Source organism: Neodiprion fabricii, chromosome 4, assembly GCF_021155785.1.
Source record: "Neodiprion fabricii isolate iyNeoFabr1 chromosome 4, iyNeoFabr1.1, whole genome shotgun sequence".
Taxonomy (NCBI): Eukaryota; Metazoa; Arthropoda; class Insecta; order Hymenoptera; family Diprionidae; genus Neodiprion; species Neodiprion fabricii.
This window is the reverse complement of record NC_060242.1, coordinates 142,420-164,994: the sequence shown is the minus strand read 5'-3', so window position 1 is coordinate 164,994 and position 22,575 is coordinate 142,420. Positions and strand designations below refer to the sequence as shown.

Here is a 22,575-nt window from a genome sequence, read left to right as displayed (position 1 = left end):
GGGACTAACCCCAAGTAGTTCATTTTATGCATTAAGTAGGTATTAAATTTGATTCCTGAATAACTACGCAATCAGTAAAGGGTCCTTTGTGAGGTAAATTTTCATTTGATTCCAGAGAAATGAAATTCGACGACTAAATATCTCTGATTTAATTACGTGTAAGAGCTACCAGATCCTTGAAGTGTATCCAGGGTATTGACTATTTCCAACAAAATATCTCTTCACCTCAATAATTACCAAGTTTTTTGTGATTATAGCGACAATATAAGTATACGTTGGGTTATTATTTTAATATAGCTTGTTGAGGATTCCATTTGCTTGCATTGTTATATTTTCTTTCACTGATTCTTTCCTACTTGCGTGACTAGAATCTTTGCTTTTCTTCAAAAACCAGTAACATTACTACTTTTTTTCTACACCACATACATTTCTAACCTGAATATTATTCAATCTGGTCAGGATAACGATGTTGACTAGAGATTATAACTCTGTTCCTTTCAAGGAAGTACTGGAGAGCAGGCGGAAGCCTAGTTTTGAGATCTGGATACCTCCTCAGATTCCAAAAGGTCGTCACACGATGGTGTGGGTGGTAGCAGCTGTCTTCCACCACGTTTCTTACTCCGTGTAAACACCTTGGTGAGCTGGGCAAATTTACGCCGCGAAACTGTAACAGTATGTGAAAAAGTATTTAAAAGTTTAGAAGCTTCTTTGGCAAAGCAGGCCTCAGCTTCAGTTTATTGAATAAATCCCGTTTCTCAATACCTTTACCCATATTTCGTAATCTTTCTTTGAATAAATCCTCATCGTCGTGGCTTACTGTGCCTGCAGATTTCTCACATTCGTCTAATTTAGTATCTACAAAAAAAACAAAAATAATGATCGGATTAATCAGTATCAGACACGGCGTACATTTGCTCTTCTTTATAATTTGCCTGACTCATCGACTGACCGCTGGCCAAGGTGGAAAGAAAATCTTCATTCCACCTCAGTTCTGCCATGAATTCTTCGTTTTGAAGAAAGATTGCAATACGTTCGTCCTCCAGTGTGGAGCCTTCTAATGCGCCGCCAGGCTCCGGCATTTCGCAGCTCTCGCTCCACTGCCTGGGAAGCCTCAGAAATGTGTCTGGCAACGGACCTAGCAAGGGAGGCTGCCACTTGTGAATAGTCTTCAGCGACTTGCAAGGCTCGATTTTAGCCTGATTATCTTCAGATGAATCTTCGCTCTGCTCAATCTCACTTCTGATCTTTTCATTCTCGTTGTCCGTGCTCATTGCCAGTAGCTGATCGATAGTTGTGTCAACTGCACCCTGGTTCGAACGTAACACAGCCTGGAAAAAAATATGAGCCAAGTTTAAAATATTCTGTATGTATTTATTTCAAATATACGTGGAGGTGTTGGGTGTAAACAAGGTCACCTCGATAACGTCATCGTCCATCTGTGGAAACATGTTTTTGAAGTCAGCCATTGCCTGGTAAAATTCCAGGGTAGTCTGTTGCTGTTCTGCAGCAGACGCCATGGCAAAGGTGCGCTCTCTTACTTTTGCATTACCAACGCTGCGACGGTCGAGCGATTATAGCCTTTGTTGTATCACGTGGAGCGGTGACTTCGTCGCAAACAATAATATCCATTTTGAAATATTTTTCGCACGTATAACGCACACACATACGTACTCCCCGCGACACGGAGCACTTCTAATTTGCCGACGCCGCGATTGCTCCGACCCAGTGCAAACTATTGTATATTGCCCGGCGCCCTGCTGATATCCTCATAGGATTTCCAACCCCAATACGCAGAAAGATCTCGCATTCTGGCATAATAAAGAACTCATCATCATCACTTTACCCGGATTACAAACGAGCTGCTGTTATGACAGTTGCGCATCCCTCTCAAAACCACTCGGCTCTTCGGTTCGGCTTCGACTGCCCGCTCATGCCCGCTGCTGCACGCTCTAACTGCTGCTAGCGTGAAGTAAGTAGTTACGTACACGGTGCTGCCAAGGTGTGGGCATGGTAACTAGAGGTGAGGAGTCCGAACGCAATGCTAGCCAAATGGTCGGTGAAAGTGATGAACGATCCGCGGATTGTAACCGCCTGGCAGCGCTACCACTGCGGGCACCGTCAGCGCGGTGATTTTTGAATCGTCGATCCTCACGTATGTATCCTATTCGTAACCAGGCGCTGCTATCGCTTGCGGATACATCCGGAACTACAAGATCTTTCATCACTGTGCGTTCGGACTCCTTTCCTTTAGTTCAGCCCCCTGAACTCACCACTGCTCGTATACTAAAAAATTGTACGTGTTTTGTCCCCGTTTTTTAGTTCCTCTACTTGGCGCTAGTAGATTTCCGACACGCTCGCTGCCCTCGCTGACCACGCGCGAGCTTGTCAGACAACTACTAGCGCCATTAGCGGTGGAGATTGGCGGCAGAATCGAGGGACATTTTGCGAACCACTTTTAGCAGCGTGTATCAGGGGGCTGCTCTAGTCTCCATGGTGCGGGGTTCCTAAATAAATAGTACCACAAGTCGCCAAAAATCGGCGCACAGGTAGCCAAATGTAACCAATTTCCCAACTAACAAGCAACCCCTAGGGCCCCTAGGCTGCAGCGAAACGAAATTTTGCTACCAGGGCGTCTCAACCACGGAGTAGTATGTCTCAAATCGAACAATTGGCGGATATAAAAATGTGACGATAAAGATGAAGAAGGGTCTATTCTGAATTATAATTTTATCATTTTATCGGACATATCAGAATCTCCCGTTTCCTATTATAACTACACATTTACGTTTTAAATTGAATGCAGAACCGATCATAAAACGATTCCCGGTAATCTACATCCAATTGTATGAAGGACTTCGGAAAACACCAGAATAAAAAATGGACAAATTATTACGTACCTACATTTACTATCTCTTAAAACGCTTGTACTTATAGTTTTTCTTTTCGATCAAGGCATATAATATATAAGCCCTATTGAAAATTATTCAGTGATGCCGGTATGCTGCGAGCAGTGACCAAAAGTTGTCTGTTTTGCAGTTTCAATTACGTCATATTTATTCTAAAATCATGCCCTATTTGTCATCTTCGCGGTTTTATATCGAGTATATGCTGACCTAAGTGATTCATATAGCGGTTTCCCGTGACTAGGAAGATAATTGTGAGTGTAAATATTCGTTAATTTGATGTACAAAGTCGGTTGAAATAATTGAAATAACCTCACGATGGCCGTTGCCCGGTTTTATTAGCGAAAGATAGACATTTTATTCGAGATTTACTCGGGTTTTGAATATACCGTACAGAACAAAGATCAGAATATCTTCATGCAATTGTGAGAGAAAGTCGGTAATAAATAAAGTGATTCAATTGGCATTCGTTATCAATGCTTGTCAACGTCCTAGTTCGTGGTCAACGGATTTTGGCGGGATTCGTGACTTATACTGTGGGGTTCGAGTCGTACAAACAACAGACAATCGGTATAAAATTTTTCTCTCTTCCCTCCAATTTAACGGACGGGTCTTGGCGTGCCGTTACGGTATGGTTGTTATTTCTCGTTATTAAAGTGAAAGAAATATGAAAAGTAGCCGCGAATATTCAGATTTACATCTGCAATTTGTCGTGTGAAGGGATTCGGAGCGCAGAGATAAACACATAGCAGTTAATCGGCACCGCGAAGTTGTTTAGGCTGTGAAGAAATTCACAGAGTCAATTTTCATTCGTTGCCAGCTAAACTCAAGTAACAATCGAAATTATTTTCGCAAGTTCTAATCCTCTGTTCTCGATCGTCTCATTAAAATGTAGTCACGTTAGATCTTAGCAAGTGCAGCGCGTAATTTAAAGACCGCGTTTATTCTATTTGCGGGGTGAAAAATTATGGTGGGTTCTCCATCGATGATATTCTTTGTCGCGTCAAGCAGTAATCGTTTTTTCAGCGAACCAGTGCCATTTTTGGATAAAGCAATTTGGGTTTTACAATAATATTCAGCAATACCGATCACCCTGCGGATCGTTTAATACTAAGTTTATTCAGTGATACTTCCGAACAGAATATAAAATTTCTTAAGTATTCTCAATGGGAATATAAAATTTATCAAGTGTTATCCACAGGAATATAAAATTTATTCAGTGTCCTCCACAGGAATATAAAATTATTCAGTGTTCTCCACAGGAATATAAAATTTATTCAGTGTTCTCCACAGGAATATAAAATTATTCAGTGTTCTCCACAGGAATATAAAATTATTCAGTGTTCTCCAAAGGAATATAAAATTTATTCAGTGTTTTCCACAGAAATATAAAATTTGTTATGTCTTCTCCACAGGAATATAAAATTTGTTACGTGTTCACCACAGGAATATAAAATTATTCAGTGTTCTCCAAAGGAATATAAAATTTCTTAAGTGTTATCGATGGGAATAAAAAATTTGTTAAGTGTTATCCACAGGAATATAAAATTTATTCAGTGTCCTCCACAGGAATATAAAATTATTCAGTGTTCTCCACAGGAATATAAAATTTATTCAGTGTTCTCCACAGGAATATAAAATTATTCAGTGTTCTCCAAAGGAATATAAAATTTCTTAAGTGTTCTCGATGGGAATAAAAAATTTGTTAAGTGTTATCCACAGGAATATAAAATTTATTCAGTGTCCTCCACAGGAATATAAATTTATTCAGTGTTTTCCACAGAAATATAAAATTTGTTATGTCTTCTCCACAGGAATATAAAATTTGTTACGTGTTCACCACAGGAATATAAAATTTATTCAGTGTTTTCCACAGGAATATAAAATTTGTTACGTGTTCGTCACAGGAATATAAAATTATTCGGTGTTCACCACAGGAATATAAAATTATTCAGTGTTCTCCACAGGAGTATAAAATTTGTTGAGGGTTATCCACCGGAATATAAAATTTATTCAGTGTTTTCCACAGGAATATAAAATTTGTTACGTCTTCTCCACAGGAATATAAAATTTGTTACGTGTTCACCACAGGAATATAAAATTATTCAGTGTTCTCCACAGGAGTATAAAATTTGTTAAGTGTTATCCACCGGAATATAAAATTTATTCAGTGTTTTCCACAGGAATATAAAATTTGTTACGTCTTCTCCACAGGAATATAAAATTTATTCAGTGTTCTCCACAAGAATATAAAATTTGTTACGCGTTCTCCACAGGAATACGAACTTTATTCAGGATTCTCCACAGGAATATTTAATTCACGACAGAAAGGACTGGCATCGGTGAGTCTCATGAATTTAAAAAATTACTCATTATTGTGACTGTCCACTATTTGAAAATGTTCAGTTGTACCATGATAAAAGTATTCGAAACATTACACTTGTAATTAAGTTACTAATATCACTTATATGTCAGCACGAAATGACAAACATTTTGAAGCGTTTCACATTTATCTTGAAAAATAGGACTACTTTCTGTTAGCGAAATATGGGGGAGATTTACCTCTTTCTACTCTATCTACAGTTTGAACAAACTCCGAAAATTCGAGGTATAATAACATTCACATCTTAATTATTACTATCTCCATTACGGTGGCCCTTAATATTGGTAAAAAACATTTTTTTCCCTCTCAACCCTTAAATTGACTCGGAATATTAAAAAATGATTTTTAAAGTGAAATCCGCTCTTAATTTTAATATTAACCCGTGTCCCAAAGGCCCCTTAAAGGAGTTGAAATCGATTTTTTTTTTTAATTTTATGATCATTTTGCATATAAACAATCAAATAACATTGTGTGGCAACTTAAACTAATCTAAAAGTAATTTTACCGCATTCCGCACATTATCTGAATTTCTTAAGGTGATCCGGACATTAGAGCAATGTAAAGATAAAATGCGGAATTTTTGATATGTTATTAATCGCTAATAAATACGTGTAAAATAATTCTTTTTAATTAGATAAAATGAGAGATTATTTGATTTGAATCTGAGAAGCAGAAATAAGGACTGTTTTAAGGAAAGTTTTTAGTGGGAAAAAAAGGTGAAACATCTACAAAAATGAGCTGGAAATCAATGTAACATCTCCGAACGTAATTATTGCCAATATAGCGTTGTGGTTTTTTGATCCGATTACTTTTCCATTTTCTCGTATCTATTTCATGTCAAAAAAGTAATGCTGTCGAAATACGGATAACGGCATTTATTGTCGCAGGAAAAACTGTGTAAAACTTTTTTTTTTTCAAATTTTTTACCTTTATAATTACTCTTAATCGATTTTAACTGCTTGAAAGGGCCTTTGGGGCACAGGTTAATATTAAAATTAAGAGCGGATTTCACGTTTAAAAATCATTTTTTAGTATTTGGAGTCAATTTAAGGGCCAAGAGAATTTTTTTTTTTTTTTTTTTTTTACCAATATCAAGGGCCACCCTAATCTCCATACAACTTTTCAACCTTCGTTAACCAATTAATTAAATTTTAATCACATGATGAATAATTTCGCATTGTGAGGTATTCGCTCGCATATACTATGCTCAAATATGCATTAAATTAAATTTGAATCCGTTGTGCAAAAAAAAAAAAACGCGATCGGTGTGACGCTGGCTGTAATTACATTAGGTATAAAGGGTATAAAAACTACTGACCGTATTAACTTTGCTTCGCGGGTAAAGGCATCGTAGCAGGAGCTGAAAAACAGGGGCGAATTTGCCGTATTCATTGGCAACGCCGACCCGATTTAACACACCCCAAATATTCCATAAGACGAGTCGGTAAAAGCACCCAGGTAGCATTCTATCGTAAGTTCACGTTACGGCCATCACCTTGGCGCATGCATGACTCTGCGGGCAAGCTGCTCTCCGTCTGTTACCGCAGTTGTAAGAAGACTTGCACACGTGCGCTTCCGAAATGGCTCCCTGCAGATTTGCGGCATGAGACGTGTGCTCTGCCTCGAAAAAAAAAAAAAATTTTTCTCCGATGCCTGAGACAATTTACACCATACACGTATCAATTGACGTGCGATCAGCAGCTTCGGCCTTTTTTTCATAGCTGTTCACCACGGTGCGGTTCCGATATACTTATATTCATGCATGACCGCAGGGTCAGTTGCATTAGAATAGAGTTGGAGTCGGGTCGAAATTCAGTTCAGAGTTAAGAATTGGCGTTTGGTTACAATTTGCGAACCGAATGTTCATTCAAACCGCTCTCAAATTTGGACACGGTATTGAACACTTTCTGCTGTGTTCGTAAAAAGTCGAACGGAAAGTTATTTGCTCATTGGCTGGCGTTTATCCCGCGTTGCGCAGTTTCGCCGGATGTTGGCCCCACGGGACGCCACTCTTCAGGCACGTAACAAGAGCAGACTACGCAGGCCCACATACAATAATCACACTTATTATTTGCCCGATGGGTGTTAACAAAAAGTGTAACAAATAAAGTGAATCCAAATAGAAGAATTTTCGTGTTGTTGCTGAAGGAAGGAAAATTATATGGGGAGCCAATGTTTCGAAATTGAAATAAGAAACGAAACTATGCAACGATATTTGTGTTATGTATTATTTGCATTTACGTAATTTTTTTCCCCAATAATCTGTCAATTAAATAACATTGCCGATCTCTTGTCTCTCTGCCGCAAATTGAATAGCCATTTGTCGCCTAGTTTTTGCAAGGTTTCTGTGACCTGTGCAATCTAAATTTTCCTGGTAGCACTTCGCCCTGCAACACTGTCGACACAGCTTGTATTCACATTTGTATCCCTGAAGAGGTAGACAAAATTAAGATGAAAAGACACGAAGAAACAAAGTTATTCAATATCAGATTATTCAACTTTGAGTACTGACCAATGGGTTTGGACAACTGGTACATAGATCTGAGCCACGTTTAACAGACGCAGACTGTCTATTCGGTCGCCTAGCGATTCGACGAAGTTTCTTGAGTCGTTTTCTTGAAATCTCGTTACCATCTTCGTCCTTCAGGTTCCTCTTTATCGTGCTATTTTCCTGTTCACTTTTTTTTGCTTCCACCTTGATTAGGTGCTTTTGGGGCGAATCCCGCACGTACGGCTGGCATAACCACGGCGGTAATTTCAAATTGTAATCTGCCGCGGGAAAACACAGAAACAGTAGGGTCGATAAACGTTGCATTGCCAAAATGAAGGAATTATTAGTTGTAGAATATATTCTGGACAAACCATTGCTCTTATCATCCCACAGCATGAGGCCTTCATGGTAGGGCAAATATCGAGCTCTAAGAGCCTCCACTACACCTCTAAACGATTCCATTGTAGAATTTCTCGCCAGGTTTGCCCTTGCCTCTTCATTTCCTGCTAGACAAAGTCTACTCTCTAGTTAAACGTATGCTGTAACTTTATACAGAATAGCAATGGTATTCATGATTTCAGGCGAAAGCGGGATTCTGAACAGTTTTAATTGATAGAGATTTAGAAATTCATTGAAAAATGTGATGCGTAATGTTAGCATGATATTCAAGTAGGACATACATGTGTTGAAATAATTTGAATAAATGCCCGCGTATGAAAGAGCTTGGGGCGGGATATCTTTCGACGAGGTCCAAATACTCTGACGCAGGTTCCCAAGCTGGTGGATAACGCCCTTCAAATATACAAGGGTTGTACAAATTGCCCTCTGCGGACATAACTCCTTCGACATTTGTCTCCTTAATGCATCGTTCCGCGTCCTGTACTGTCTGTATGTTACCATTTGCGAGTACTGGGATTTTAACGCGTTCTCTATAATCCAAATTAGAAATAAAATATGAGAACTGTAATTTCTTTGAAATTCTGTTTCCTTTCCTTTCGTTTGCATGCACACACACACACAGACGCGCGCGCGCGCGCGCTCGTACGTACGTACATATATACATACATACATGCATACATGCATACATGCATACATACATACGTACATACATACGTACACTAGCCAAAATATTCAAGAAACGGGGACAATTACCTGACAGCTTTGATATGGTTCCAGGATGCTAACCCTGTGAAAGGCCCCTTCTGATCTCTGGTTCGTCCATGAACAGTGAGCATTGCTGCTCCGGCGTCCTCAAGCATGCGAGCGTAATCGATTGTCTTATTGATATCGGAAAAAATCCTTAACTTGCAGGTAACGGGAATCTTTATTCCTTGGCTCAAGATGCGCACTGAAAAGGGAAATCGATTATTTTTATTACAAATAGAAATTTTTTTCCTTCCGGATCTCTTCTGCAAATGCATATCGCGTGTACTCACCGATGTTTCTCAGAAGCTCCCAGTCATCTTGGAGGAATGCCCCGTAATGACCACGCTTTGCTATGGCTTGTGGACAGCCGAGATTAATATCAATGGCATCGCAGTGAGGCTCGGCAAGGAGGGCTGCTTCCAGCAATATTTTCGGATCATTACCGCAAAACTGCGCAAATGAAAATATAAATTTTAACGGTAATGTTGCAGTGATGCCGTTGCGTGAACAGCACTACATAGAATTCAGCATTAAATTCATTAATTACACAGCAACTGATGTATGTACCTGTACTATCAGCGGACGGTCTTCCGCGGAGCTGGCGAGGGCCTCGCGGCGGTATTTTGGATCTCTGCAAAAGACCGAGGAGTGTAGCATCGGAGTATAGCAGAGTTGAGAACCGTGTCTGCGGGAGAGCAATCTCCATGCTAATTCGCTGGCGTCCACCATAGGAGCGATCACGTACCGCGGAGATCCGAGTACATCGCGCCAAATGTTCCTTTCCGTTTTAACGAAGGTAGCGTCGACTTCGGCAGTGCCGGTTTCCATCTGCGTCATTGAAATCAACGAAACATAGTGGAAAACAATTATTGACGGCCAAATCAATCCTAGGAAAGGATGCTACAGAAATTTTCGTTCAAGACGCGATGAATCGCTCGTTAAGGGTGAATTCCACGTTTAAGAATTTGGCGAACGATCGTATGGCCAAATTTACACGACGTGCAGTGCGGTATTAAAGTATATTCATATAAACAAGTAGAGAATGACCCGTCTGCATGGCACTAAAGTGCCATCTGTATACCGCGATCTCGGATACTGCCATTCGTCGTACTATTCCGTCGATATTCGTACCACTCTGTGCGGTAATTTTCTAACAATCATTTAAGTATACATGTACGATTATACAATACCATGGTTCTCAGCCCCTGTATTATGCGTATGTATACACCGTACATATTACCGACATCGGGAAATAAAAATTATACCAGTGTTCATCGTTATCACATACCTATATTGAATTAACATAATAGCAGCAAGAATGAAATTTACCCAGGCATTCACATAAATGAGATTCAACTTGTATGCCTAAAGAGAGAGGTATTGGCTGGAAATGGTATTCGAATAGAGACAACGTTTATACGTGATAAAAATTTACTACAGAGTTATTATTTGTCACATACGATGCAGTATTTCCGCAAATGCCCCCAAGTACGGGTTTATGTGTCTTGAGTCTACCGCCGCGCGCAGTATTGCCGACTCAAAATGATTGTTTGGTGATTTTGAACAAATAAACATGCAACCCATGTAAAGTGAAGAGCTGAGAAACCGATTTCGCCAGTTATCCGATCCAATTAAAACGGATCCAGGCCGGAGAGCAGAATCAACTGTGCTTTGCAGCGTATCGGGGGTACCGGGTCCTCTACTCAGGGGGCCGTAAGATTCATGTAATTATCGTATTTATTCATTATCATAATGTCTACAGTACGTATAATCCTGTATGTATGTACATTTAGCATAATACAAATATTGCGTATCGCGTATATAATATGTATAATTTTAAGTATACGTAGAAAACAACGACATAATGGACGGATACAAAGTTCGTTGCGTAGAGCTTGTAATAATCAACTGCATTGCGTTTAACAATACCTGAACTCTCCACAATTGTACTCTTTATAACATACAAAATCAACAAATCAGAGGGAATTAGCCTGAGCAACATCGTCCGCATCAGCACGAGCAGGTGTAACAGTGTTATCCGTGTAATCGCGATTCACCGAAGACGAGCTCGAGGGTGGGAACGGGAAGTGGTTAATTTTGGGCGGTGTTCTGGGAGAGGCGGGTTTCGAGAGCTCTGATTCAGGAATCGGGGACAACTGGGCGATCTCCGTAACATGCGGGCCCATTTTGAATCTGGGCCTCTTGGAGAAGGACGTTCTCCTTATTCTGAGAGGTGGCTGACTCCGTCTAGGCTGCGGTACCGGCGCGGGGACTGCACTGGCGATGGACTCAAAGGCCACGGGAATTTGCCCCATCTTGTGCCTGGGTACGAGGACCAACGGGGGCAGCTTTAGCGGGGGCCTCGGTTTGTCATCCCCGGATAAAATCGTCGACGCGCTCGACGGGGATTGTAACTTGGGAGTTTCCTTCTTGTTTTCACCAACCCCAACGTCGCTCGCGGAGGGGTTTACCCTGTTCTTTCTGGAGCGAGGGACGGGCGCCTCGCTGGCAACGTAGCGTTGTCGCGAGTTCCGCCTGAGTCTGGTACGGAGGAAGTACCGTATCCTGCGTATGGTGAGGCAGGACCTGGGGCCGCGTTCCTTGCCCGAGGGCGAGGGTAAGGATAACGGCGAGTGGGGTTTCCGCTTCGTCCGCTTCTCCGAGCCCGCGTTTTTTATCGAAAAGCAACAGGATACCGGGGAAGGGGTGGACGGCTTGAGCTCAACGAGTTCCCGGGGTCGTTCGGCCTCGCTCAAAATCGTCTGCGACGAGACCTCGATCGAAGTCTCGGTGTCGCGGGTTTCGTACGAAAAGTAGAGGTGAAAGTTCGGCCGCTCTTTGCATCGGGGCCCCCCAGTCTCCTCGGCACCGCATAGCTGGGACCGCTGATGGGTGGAGCAGATGTAGACGCTGCGCTGCTCGCTCATATCGGGGTCCACCGCGACCGGTGCTGACGGAGCGTTCCGGAATTGGTAGCGGGGCCGCTCTGGTTCCTCAGCAGTCGCGACTCGATTGGTACAGAACGCGGGACACTTCCGGGCCCGGGCTTTTGCCGGCGGTGCAGGAGAAGCAGCTTGAGCCGCCATCCGCTCGCGCTTTTCGCGCACATACTCGTAGGTCGTGAGACCGAGGCAAGCGATGTAGCCGTGGAAGAAACAGAGGTGAATCAGGAGGGCGGCGGCTATCGCCGAGAATATTCCGACGAGGGAAATTACAACGAGAGACCCTGTTCCGGGGGGCTGCTGGGCCAGCGGCGGCTGCGTCGAGTTGTCCATTTTCGGGCCCCAGCCGGCCAGGTCAGCGTGGACCAGGGCTAACTCGGCGAGGGATATCGCGGCCACGGCTAGGGCTGCGACGACCGCCGATACGAGGCAGACGATGAATGCGGGATAGTTTCGGCCCCCGACACAGTTGTTCAGCCACTTGCAGTGGTGATCGAAATGGTCGACGCACTTATTGCAGACCGAGCAGTGCTTCGTCCTTCGACCGGTGTTTATGTTGCACAGGTGGCATCGGCCGTCTTCAATCACGTGGAGATGCCGCGCGCGGTCCAAGTCCGGCACGGTCTTGCGCGACGACTGCGACCGGAGCTGCGGTGCCGCCGGGTCGATGAGCAGCGCCACGAGGTGCGCGGCTACGTGGAGTGAGAACGTCGCTCCGAGGAGGCCCGAGCCGACCGGTTGTACGCCCGGACCGAGAAGCGGCAGGACCACCGTGAACGTGCCAACCGCGATGCCCACAAGCGCTATCCACCCGACCACTTGTTGGGGGTGCAGCGGAAGTTGGAACCCATTCACACGTCGCACTCGCGGGTTTCGATCCGAACCCTTGACGCGGACCGAGCACCACCACCACCACCACGACCACCAGCAGCAACAACGCGGCGCTCGCCAGATTCCCTTTCGCATTCCGATCAAGTTCTCTCATCCTCCCTCGTCGTCGGGGTAACCTCCATTTTTTCTTTTCGTTTCGGAAACGAAGCTCACAGTCGTTGGACGCTCGCTGAGGAGTCTATCCGAGACTGAGAAAGACGACGTTCAGAGCCGTACGACATCCCGGCGACGGTGTCGGTATAGCCGCAGAGCCTGCCTCCGCCCTGTGTGCCTCGCGAATCGATAGTGGCATGGCAACCTCATTTTATTGGTATCCCTCCAAAACTGTTATACGTACAGCGTGTACGGATGGTCAGCTGTTAGCTGCCTCTGTGCATATTACAGTCATCCGATTTACTATACATGCATTGTTCTTCTATTTTACAACATTCTCGCGGGCGGCTGGAGAGGAGAAAAAGTCTACGATTCCTACAATTAGGGTGGGCAAACCGGTCTGAAGCGGGCGTCGCGATGCAGATTGTAGCATAATTGTACTGCGCGTAGTTCGGTATCCTTGTATTGTATTCTATGTTCGGAGAATGAAAAGCATTGTTTATAGAAGTGTCTTGACACTTGAGCTGCTATTTGTGCTGAATTTCTTTTTTTATTTGTGAATATAGTTCTTAGTTTCACGATTAACGTAACGCCTTTCGCAGATTCCAATTCATCTCTTCTCGTATGATCTCTGTGCGACACCTATGATGTATATACCTTGCGTAAAATTTGTAATGAATAAGATATCGTCCAGCGAGGGCGAGTCGGTAGATTAGTCGATATTTTATAGAGAAGAAAATGTAGCGAATGTGTTTTACAATGGATGTACACAAGCATACATACGTAAGAAGTGTAACAATTTGGTTAACCTTTAAAAGTCTATTCAGGGCCCTGCAAGAAACTAATTGGCAATCTTGTATGAGAATATTTGCATCACGGATTACAGAGTCACCTGCTGATATGTGTTTGTGGAAAAATAAAAATTCGGATAAAGGAGATTGATCAGCAAGTCAGGAAGTACTGATATCGTGTACGTGTGTAAACCAACCTAACCTAACGTCCAAGATCAGTTTAGACGCGTGATCACCCCAATTACCCCGTATTCCTAATACGGAGGTACTGTTACTGTCAACAAAATACTGTTTCTGAAAATAAAATGAACATCGCGCCCAAGCTATGTTATGTGGGGGACAGAATTTTTAGGTTAGTGGCGAACAACTTTGTTCACGATGAACTGCAAAGGTTGAAGCGAATAAAGGAACTATAATTTGAAGTTTGCACTTACAACTTCGATCATACAACGATGTATTGTGTGTGGCGTGATACAATGCCAAAGCGGACTTTTCGCTCTAGAGGCACATTATCACACGGATACAAAATTGCGGAGAAAAACTAAATTAGGTAGTACATACCTCTTATTCTGACACCACTGACACTGGCTACGGTCGATCACCTGACGGAATTCAAACAAACTAGTTACGAAATAGCGAAACATTTAAGTTTATTGAGATAAATTTAAATGATCACATTATGACTATAATCGGCAGTCTGAATAGATGAAAATTCGAATCTACCGTGTTATGTGATCGCATGAAATAAAAAATTCACGATTTCGAGTAATGCTTGAAAGGTTTGAGATGCGGAAGATGTGTGAATATGGCCGCCGACCTTGGATTAAATCGGGAGTCAAGTTTTGATGAGACCATGGATAACTTGACACTCTCAAGGATTACGGACATTTAGCCAGACATTAATAATGAGATTCTAGTGAAAAGATGTCGATTAGCCGGGCAGTACAGAAATCGGTAATTTCCAAATTGCCTGCAAACAACTCGTCGCACCACTCCCGGGATTGGCGGTCTCTGCATATCTGTGGTCAAAGTAGTTCTGGTGTTCGTTATTTAATCGACGCAAGTAAACGCTTCGGACTGGCGACGGACCCACAGATTATTAAACCACTGACCCTTGGCTGTATTGGCTTTCCTCATGCATCTTGATGGCTTCTTGAAGAAACTCTTTACGCCGTTTCAGTTCTTTGTAGTATAATTCCAATTGCGCCTTGCAATCGTCGATTTTCTTACCCTTGTCTGACAAGGCAATGGTTCTGCTCAACAGTCTGTGCAGCTGAATAATAAAACCATATTAAATAAAATAATTTTTTCTTTTCACATTGTACGAATGAAAGCGTCAATGGATCGCTGTAACTTTCTGTAATTAGACAAAATCTACAGATCTTCATTGCTATTAATCAACTATAGTGCTACCTCAGCATCGGCTTGAAAAACATCATTTGAGGAATTTTCAGAATTGAAGTAAACTTTTCTATTGTAAAGTTCCGCTTCCTCTTGCAGTATCATAGCTTTGGCTTCTTGAATCCGTGTGTTCTCTCTGATTAGTTCCTTTGCTTGTTCTATCAGTCTTCGAGCCTTCACGAGACACACAAATATATTTACAGTCCTATGTCGATTACCAAACGAAGTAAGCATCTAAAACTAGCCTGCGCTGAAACACACTTCAGTGGATGGATTTGGTCCAAAATAAAGACTGCCAACTTCTGAAAGTGCAAAAGAATCCTGACATTGTATACTTTCATTTTCCGTGCTTTTTTCCATCTCCAATTGCCGCTGCATATTTAAATTTCTTTCAAATTTCGATCATTTATGTCACACATCTGAATTTGGTTCTTTCACAGCTGCAAAGAAACGAATGCGCTCATAGCAACATCAATCGCTTGTTCAATCATTTGAAGGCACCCAATGACTGTAAGCAGAAAGGGAAATCGGGTCTGTCAGTTTGTTGTCATTTAAGAAAATTAAACTAGATGGACGAAATTGAAAACTATGGCAAAGTGATGTTATTCGTGCCAGGTTTGTTACACGTGCATACGTGTGTGCCACACATAAATGCGTATAAGCAAAAATGTGAGCCAATCATAGAAGTTTCATAACTTTATACACGTGTGCAGAAAAATTTTAAATTATCACAGACAGGCCCATTCATCTGCTTATTCGCTGATTGTAATTTTTGTTTTTTGTTTTATTCATTTGAATAATACAGGTATGTTAGATTAATAATTTCGAAAGATACAACTTATGCAACACTATTTCTGTTCTTCTCTAGCATTGAACCGAGAAGGTTGAACCTTAGTGGTACTTGTAGTTCCTGTGATTTTCTGAAAAACAAAAACATGAAATTATTGAATGTAAGCTGAATTAAACGGGTTGTCATATTTCATCCTTAGTTTATGCTAGAAACTCACGAAACTTTCCGTAGTTGATCGCGTAGAACCATATCATGGCCACCGTAGTTATCTGGAAAAACGGAGCGATCCCACCGCGTTTCACGTGTAGGTACTTATGTTGCCAACGCCACCATGCTGAAACAAATTGTCACCGTTGTTATTCAACATTTGAGTAGAGAACATTGAACATCAGGAATAAAGAAGGAGCTGAGCAATCCTACAGCTTCGGCAAATACTACATGAAATAAAATATCGAGAATAATTTTCTAGTACTCATTAGCAAGTTACAATGATAACGATTTATTTTTAAATTTGGAAACCGGTAATACGTTTAGGAAAGGATTTTTCAGGGATTAGAAAATTTCCTGCTTACGTAATTAGAATCGTTCAACTTCGATCAATTTATAAGGTTATGCAATGAGTTTTGGCAGACAAGATGGCTGCTGATTTTCCAAGGGTTACACATAATTCGATCAATTTCTGATGGCTATTAGTGCAAGGATTTTTTTCTGACGAGTCCATCAATCCCGGATCGACGACACACGAAAGTTTATTCCAATTACCTCGAGAAACTGCAGCTACCATTGCCCTCGGACTCTTATTGCGACGACCGAGCCATGGTATCAATTCGTTGAGTTTTACCTGGCCGAACGGAGTGTCCGCTGTAACATAGAAGTTCGATCAGTCATCATTTCGCAAATAATATATCACTTCGTTTCACATGAGGCCGTTAAACTTACGTTTTCCGTAATATCGCGCCGGATCGTATGGCCCGTGAATAGACCGATTGTACTCCGCGGGATAATCACCGAACCCCATTTTTGATAACCGTGACCTGCTGGGCCTGCTAACTGCAACAGACGTCTTTGAAAGCCGAGTTTAGCGGACTGAACACTGGCTGGCGCTTTAAGCGAAATACATATTATCTGGTAAGTTACATACACATGTATACCGTACAACACATAGATATACCATTATTTCCGACGGCGTTTCAGTGCCGGATCGCAGGGTGGCGAAAACTAGGATCCTTTATTCTATGTTTGAGTAACATTGAGTAATTCGGATGATTTGGAGTTTCCAACGGATAGGACGCGATGAAAGTCGAATATTGAATTGTGGATGGACGGTAAAAATACAATGAATGAAAGGTCTTTCGGCTTGTTGCGAAGTACGCTAGTTAGATCGAAAAAATCTCTTATCCACTGTTATTTTCGCTAAGTCGCACGTGTAGGTATGAATGTAACTGCTGCGATGCGCTCGTGCTGAATTTAGACTAATTTGGTTCCTAAGAATAAAATATTACTTCTGCAGGCGAAGAGATAATGAGCGAAGCTTAAATAATGACAACCAGAAACTGGTACTCATGGAATTTGTTTCGCTACATTGTAAGACGTAAGGGCACGTATTCATCGAAACCTAACCTGAAAGAGCTGCTCTTGAAAATGCCGCGGCCACAAAATCATGTCCAGGAGATGCGGAACCATCGGCTAAAACTCAAAGAAAAAGGAAAAAAATATTTACCAGGCATTCTTTATCTCCAGGTAACACATTTAGAGCAAACCGCAGTTGTTTGAATTTATAAGAAGAGCACAGCTATAACCTCCGTACCTGTTTTCCAAAACAGGTCCTTGGCTCTGGCTCGCGAGGCTCGCCAAGGTCTCTTTATTTTTTCACAGACCGAGTGAGATACATGTTCAACTGCAGTGAGGGGACGCAGAGGCTGGCCCTGGAGCACAAGTGTAAATTAGCAAAACTAGAACACATATTTATAACAAGGCCAACTTGGGAGAATCTGGGTGGTTTACCGGGCCTGGCATTGTCTGCACAGGATGTAGGCGTACCTCAATTTGTTTTGCACGGTCCCCAGGGAACAGACGAGCTCTTCGCAGCAGCGGAGAGATTCATCATCTTGAAGAGCCTGGGAGTTTCGCTGCACGATTGCAATTGTGACAATATGTACGAGGATGACGTTATGACAGTCAGATATGTTAGACTTACTAAAAAAGACTCGGGACTCGAAGAGTCTGACTCTGATCACAGCTTGGAGTACACTGACGATGACACGGATTATTACGCTCACGAAGTTAATCGCAATGGCAAAAGACTCAGGCTAGTGAACAAAACTGAGCAGAGGTCCAAGATCAGGGAGTCATTGAACTCCAACCCCAGGATAACTGATGTAATGGCTTATATTTGTAAACTCAAACCTCGTCCCGGTGCGTTATCCCTTATTAAATGTGTCGAGGAAGGCGTACCATCCGGCCCTCTGTTGGGTAAGCTGAAAGAGGGGGAAGATGTCACTTTAGAAGACGGCCGCATAGTGAAAAGCGCCGATGTTCTGGCACCTGGGGATTCTGGATCAGTCATTATTGGTAATTTATGGCAAACAATGAATCAATTGCCTAGTTTTGATATGCGCTTATTTGTTATTTAATCTAGTTTTGGAGTGCCCCACGGTAGACTACCTTGAATCATTAGTGGAAAACCCCGTTTTTGAAAATTATCAGCAGTCGACTGCCGAGGAGGATAACATTCCATTCTGCATTGCGCACTTTACACCCGTGGAAGTGATGGCCGATCCACATTACAAAAAGTGGATGAATGATTTTGGCCCTGGACCAATCCATCTGGTATTGAACGAACAGAACGATTGTCTCGGGAGCGAAGCTGTTCATAGAATGCAGCACAAGCTGCATTTGCTCCATCCGACCATATTCCCATTTCTCAGTGAGCAGGGTTTTGACAAAGAGAACCCCCCAGACCAAAAAATCGTTGAGGACAACGAGGAGAAACTGGTTGAACAGTTAATGGGGAATTCTCGTCGTTCGCCGGTAGAGAATTTATATAGATTTTTTCATACGCATTTAATGACAACAAAGTGAAAAAGTACTGTTATAACGAAATCGAATGAACTAATTTTTATTGAATTTCGTAGATATCTGCGGCGAACATTGAGCCTAACGATAACACAGTTATTCAGGCCAAGACATTGCATTGCATCCATTTGCGCCCTAAGAACGGATTGGATCGCACTCTGGAGCTAAAATTACAGCCCAAAGAGTATGCGGATGAGGCGATGAACAACGACGGGTTTCTCGATGCTCTAGCATGCCTTCAGACTGACATAAATTTGAAGACGAAAGAGCTGGGCGAGATTGCAGAGTATCCAAAATTAATTTTTCTAGGCACAGGTTCATGCGCACCTAACAAGCACAGGAACACCAGCGGGATTCTTTTTAGAATCACCGAAAACAGCAGCATAATGTTCGACTGTGGGGAGGGCACTTTGACACAGCTGATGAGATTTTATGGCAAGAGCGAGGCGTACAGAGTTCTTGCCAGCATCAAGGTTTGATATTTTATTACTTAAATTTTTTATAATCAGATGGTTGAGATTGAAATAATACCTAGCTTCAATCTTGCCTACTTTGTCATTTTGCAGGCGATTTATATTTCTCATTTACATGCCGATCATCACATGGGATTGATTGGACTTTTGAAAGCTAGAATGTGGGCAACGGAAAAACCAGCTTTTGTACTTGCACCAAAGCAGATATCTGCTTGGCTTAGCTTCTATCACAGAAGATTTGAGCCGATATTGGACAAATTCACACTCATTGCAAACGGAGACCTGACACTGAACAGCCACAATGAATTATCAACCGAAAAATGCAATAATTTATTCGCACAATTAGGAGCAAAAGATGTAAGCACGAGGAACGTCAAGCACGTGGCAAATTCTTTTGGTGTATCTGTCACGCTAAATGACGGTTTCAAAGTAACTTACAGGTCAGTAAAAGTGCACAAAGTACATACATTTACGTTCAGCGAAATTAGTCTCACATGCTTACTATGTTTGTGTTTAGTGGCGACACAATGCCTTGTCGAAGCTTGGTTGACTTAGGCCGAAACAGCGATCTGTTAATTCACGAAGCTACAATGGAAGATGAGCTAGAGTCCGAGGCACGGCTGAAGTTTCATTCCACAATTTCACAGGCAATCAATATTGGCCAACAAATGGATGCAAAATTCACTCTGCTCACCCATTTCAGTCAACGGTATGCTAAGATACCTATACTTCCTGACGATGCTGGAAAAACGGTTGGCATTGCATTTGATAACATGCAAGTGAGAGTAGGAGAACTGCCTATACTTCCGCTCCTCTATCCCGCGCTACGTGTTATGTTTTCGGAAGCTTGGGAAGAACTTGATAACAAGGCTACAAGAAGAAAACTTCGATTACAATATGGTTCAGAATAGACACACCCATCATTACATACTAAGAAGAGGAAAAATGCCTTGAATGAAATGGCTTTCGTTCAAACACAAATTGATGTAGATTCCATTATTTTGTGTTCATTTGAAGAATGATTTACAACAATGCTGTTTGGCTAATTTTGAATAATATCCTTACTCATTATTATACTTTAATATGTGTAAGTAATACTACCTGATACAATTCGTGTTGATAGGTAATAAGAGCGGTAGTAAGTATTTACATGTATTACTAAATATTGTAGTAATCAAGGTAACAATTCGAAGCGAACGTACCTGAAGCATTGACATGTATCCATAAACATGCCAAACAGTAAGACATGAGTGAGGTATCACAACGGTACTCTGTAACTCAGTGTGGTAACTGGGTGTTTTGTTTCGGACAGTTTGGCAAACCATAGACATGTCTGCCTGTGTGGCAAACATGTGGCAAACATATTGTACTATCCGCACCATATCACTGTGATCAGCTAGCTCAGTTCTAAAATGACACATGACAGAATTTTGTTGTGCACGGGCAGGCATATGTCAGTTTTTATCTGTATAAAATCGATGACTGTAAAACTGCATTCTAACGTTACGTGAAGTGAATTTCATAGCTGCAGGAAACAGCTCGACGAATTGTCCCATCATCGCGGAAACAGCAAGGACATCTCTTTTTTTCCGCGAACTTTTGAGATTCGAAACTAATTTTGACTAGTCTCAAGTCATTGCAAAATCAAGAAATCAGAGATATCTCTGTGGTATGTATAACATTGTTGTCCAATACAGTATACGAGCGCAAGTATTAATTAAAACTCTTCCCATTCGCAGACTTTGTAGCCAAAAGTTGAACAACAAAGACACAGAAATATGTCAAGTAAATAAATTTATGATGGATACTATAGAAAATTAAAAAGCATGTGCAGACTATCGCCTGGGTTTTCTTTGTTGCGAAATTTTGAATCTAGGTAGAGAGTCTTTATTAGCTTCTCTGAGAAGTGTTGTTGATGCTAGATGACATTAGCGATATATCTGTATCCAGTGATGACCAATTTGTGGCAGCAGAGTGTTTTACTGCAGTTTATTGACTCCAGGACAAACCAGTCGTAACCCCCCGAAAGGTAAGGAAGCCAGATTGTATCTGTAATATGGTATTTTTCAATCGATCATTCCGGAAATGAAAACACAAAAGCACGGGAATTTTTAAATTGTTTCTCTTCCTTCTTTCATCATGTAGCGCGTTTAAGGAGTTGATTCTGGTATTGTTCGAAATATTCAAAAATTTTTCCATAAATTCAAGGGGTTTTTTAATGCCTTACTGGTTTTTTGGACAAAAAATGTTTCGCCTCGAAATCAATTTGTATGACCCATTCAGGACTAATTAGACCCCCAGAAACGCAACAAAAAAAAAGTCCTCAAAAAGAGCGTAGAATCAACAGCACGGAAATTACGAAGGAAATCTTTCGTTTCTTGCCTATAATTCCTGATTACTTGTTTGAAGCGTATTCGGACTGCACGCAATCGATTACTCTTGCAAAATTACTTTGTTACAGTGCATCAGAGAATTCATTCCAGTATTTTTCCAGATCGTCAAAATTTTGGCCCAATATCCAAAGGGGTTAGCCTTACTTTTTTGACCAAAAAATCCTCAAGTGTGTGCCTTTCCTAAGAAAATTAAGCCATCTAGCAAGCTGTTACGTGTGTTCGGTTAACTTTTAAAAAGCGTTAGGCGCACCACGCTCTTTCATTATAAGCGATATTAATTTCAAACCATTGCGCCTAGTTCGAAAGGATCAACGAATGGAAGTTTCTACGCCTTCAGTACGAAACAAAAAATTAAGTTTCGCACGTAATTCGAGCCTGAAACAGTCGCGCTTCTCACAGGTTAAATGACAAGGGATTGTCCTACACGGTTCATTCCTACACATTGTGAATTCGACTACTGGTAATACTGTCAGGGAAATCGAATGCAAGCAGTCTAAGGTCGCTATGAACAGTGGATTAAAAGTTAAAACAGAAAAACGAACGATTTCCTCAGATCCCAGTTGTTGATATTACAATGTTTCAATCCATTTTGGGGGATTCTCGTGGTCCAATTTGTCCTGAAAGAATTAATTGAATGAATTGATTCAACGACGAAAAGTTTTTGACACGAATTGGCTGGAATAAATTTATTTGGACACTATATATCGACGTACTTTTTTTTATAATAAAACGATTACGCCTAGTGTAGACTCGGTGCGAGCAGCGATTCAAAAGTAAGAGATGAAAAACAGAAAATCTCTTTG

The 22,575-nt window shown here is 41.7% G+C and overlaps 5 protein-coding genes across 14 annotated transcripts; 1 reads left to right on the top strand and 4 right to left on the bottom strand.

Annotated features, from left to right (window-relative positions):
* Positions 1-265: 265 nt before the first annotated feature.
* On the bottom strand, positions 266-2,012 carry LOC124181052 (CUE domain-containing protein 1). 2 transcript variants are annotated; one of them, XM_046567201.1, is made up of 4 exons: positions 1,416-2,012; positions 950-1,328; positions 769-855; positions 266-664 (listed from the first exon to the last, which is right to left on the bottom strand). In XM_046567201.1, exons 1-4 carry the CDS (start codon positions 1,515-1,517, stop codon positions 528-530), a joined length of 705 nt encoding a protein of 234 aa, XP_046423157.1. In that variant the 5' UTR covers positions 1,518-2,012; the 3' UTR covers positions 266-527. The 2 variants fall into 2 exon arrangements, with proteins under 2 accessions (XP_046423157.1, XP_046423156.1); XM_046567200.1 differs by having other exon boundaries at positions 763-855; positions 1,416-2,009.
* Positions 2,013-5,060: 3,048 nt separating this feature from the next.
* On the top strand, positions 5,061-21,217 carry LOC124181039 (ribonuclease Z, mitochondrial). 5 transcript variants are annotated; one of them, XM_046567178.1, is made up of 7 exons: positions 5,061-5,245; positions 17,342-17,571; positions 17,655-18,402; positions 18,470-18,861; positions 18,966-19,379; positions 19,473-19,819; positions 19,897-21,217. In XM_046567178.1, exons 2-7 carry the CDS (start codon positions 17,371-17,373, stop codon positions 20,288-20,290), a joined length of 2,496 nt encoding a protein of 831 aa, XP_046423134.1. In that variant the 5' UTR covers positions 5,061-5,245; positions 17,342-17,370; the 3' UTR covers positions 20,291-21,217. The 5 variants fall into 5 exon arrangements, with proteins under 5 accessions (XP_046423134.1, XP_046423135.1, XP_046423133.1 ...); XM_046567179.1 differs by lacking the exon at positions 5,061-5,245 and adding an exon at positions 16,831-16,959; XM_046567177.1 differs by lacking the exon at positions 5,061-5,245 and adding an exon at positions 17,010-17,156.
* On the bottom strand, positions 6,299-15,670 carry LOC124181047 (tRNA-dihydrouridine(16/17) synthase [NAD(P)(+)]-like). Of its 5 annotated transcripts, XM_046567191.1 has the most exons (11): positions 15,303-15,670; positions 15,054-15,215; positions 14,753-14,913; positions 14,202-14,242; positions 9,491-9,751; positions 9,214-9,373; positions 8,930-9,125; positions 8,458-8,706; positions 8,149-8,294; positions 7,799-8,055; positions 6,299-7,714 (listed from the first exon to the last, which is right to left on the bottom strand). In XM_046567191.1, exons 5-11 carry the CDS (start codon positions 9,749-9,751, stop codon positions 7,556-7,558), a joined length of 1,428 nt encoding a protein of 475 aa, XP_046423147.1. In that variant the 5' UTR covers positions 14,202-14,242; positions 14,753-14,913; positions 15,054-15,215; positions 15,303-15,670; the 3' UTR covers positions 6,299-7,555. The 5 variants fall into 5 exon arrangements, with proteins under 5 accessions (XP_046423147.1, XP_046423148.1, XP_046423146.1 ...); XM_046567192.1 differs by lacking the exon at positions 14,202-14,242; XM_046567190.1 differs by lacking the exons at positions 14,753-14,913; positions 15,054-15,215; positions 15,303-15,670 and having other exon boundaries at positions 14,075-14,731.
* On the bottom strand, positions 10,531-13,233 carry LOC124181041 (palmitoyltransferase ZDHHC11). Its single transcript, XM_046567182.1, has one exon. The coding sequence runs from the start codon at positions 12,829-12,831 to the stop codon at positions 10,900-10,902; it is 1,932 nt and encodes a 643-aa protein (XP_046423138.1). The 5' UTR covers positions 12,832-13,233; the 3' UTR covers positions 10,531-10,899.
* Positions 15,805-16,906, bottom strand: LOC124181055 (putative ATP synthase subunit f, mitochondrial). The gene is made up of 4 exons (XM_046567205.1): positions 16,771-16,906; positions 16,594-16,692; positions 16,049-16,165; positions 15,805-15,961 (listed from the first exon to the last, which is right to left on the bottom strand). Exons 1-4 carry the CDS (start codon positions 16,847-16,849, stop codon positions 15,933-15,935), a joined length of 324 nt encoding a protein of 107 aa, XP_046423161.1. The 5' UTR covers positions 16,850-16,906; the 3' UTR covers positions 15,805-15,932.
* Positions 21,218-22,575: the final 1,358 nt, after the last annotated feature.

Coding starts and splice junctions, on each gene's coding strand:
- LOC124181052 (XM_046567200.1), bottom strand. CDS start 1,517: ATGGCGTCTGCTGCAGAACAGCAACAGACTACCCTGGAATTTTACCAG. Junction 1,329..1,415: donor TGGACGATGACGTTATCGAG/GTGACCTTGTTT, acceptor ATTTTTTTCCAG/GCTGTGTTACGTTCGAACCA. Junction 856..949: donor TCTTTCCACCTTGGCCAGCG/GTCAGTCGATGA, acceptor TTTTTTTTGTAG/ATACTAAATTAGACGAATGT.
- LOC124181041 (XM_046567182.1), bottom strand. CDS start 12,831: ATGCGAAAGGGAATCTGGCGAGCGCCGCGTTGTTGCTGCTGGTGGTCG.
- LOC124181047 (XM_046567190.1), bottom strand. Junction 8,295..8,457: donor TTCAAATTATTTCAACACAT/GTATGTCCTACT, acceptor ACTAGAGAGTAG/ACTTTGTCTAGCAGGAAATG. Junction 7,715..7,798: donor CCAGTTGTCCAAACCCATTG/GTCAGTACTCAA, acceptor CTACCTCTTCAG/GGATACAAATGTGAATACAA.
- LOC124181055 (XM_046567205.1), bottom strand. CDS start 16,849: ATGGGGTTCGGTGATTATCCCGCGGAGTACAATCGGTCTATTCACGGG. Junction 16,693..16,770: donor GGCGCGATATTACGGAAAAC/GTAAGTTTAACG, acceptor TCTATGTTACAG/CGGACACTCCGTTCGGCCAG. Junction 15,962..16,048: donor GATCAACTACGGAAAGTTTC/GTGAGTTTCTAG, acceptor TTTGTTTTTCAG/AAAATCACAGGAACTACAAG.
- LOC124181039 (XM_046567178.1), top strand. CDS start 17,371: ATGACAACCAGAAACTGGTACTCATGGAATTTGTTTCGCTACATTGTA. Junction 19,380..19,472: donor GAGTTCTTGCCAGCATCAAG/GTTTGATATTTT, acceptor GTCATTTTGCAG/GCGATTTATATTTCTCATTT. Junction 19,820..19,896: donor GGTTTCAAAGTAACTTACAG/GTCAGTAAAAGT, acceptor GTTTGTGTTTAG/TGGCGACACAATGCCTTGTC.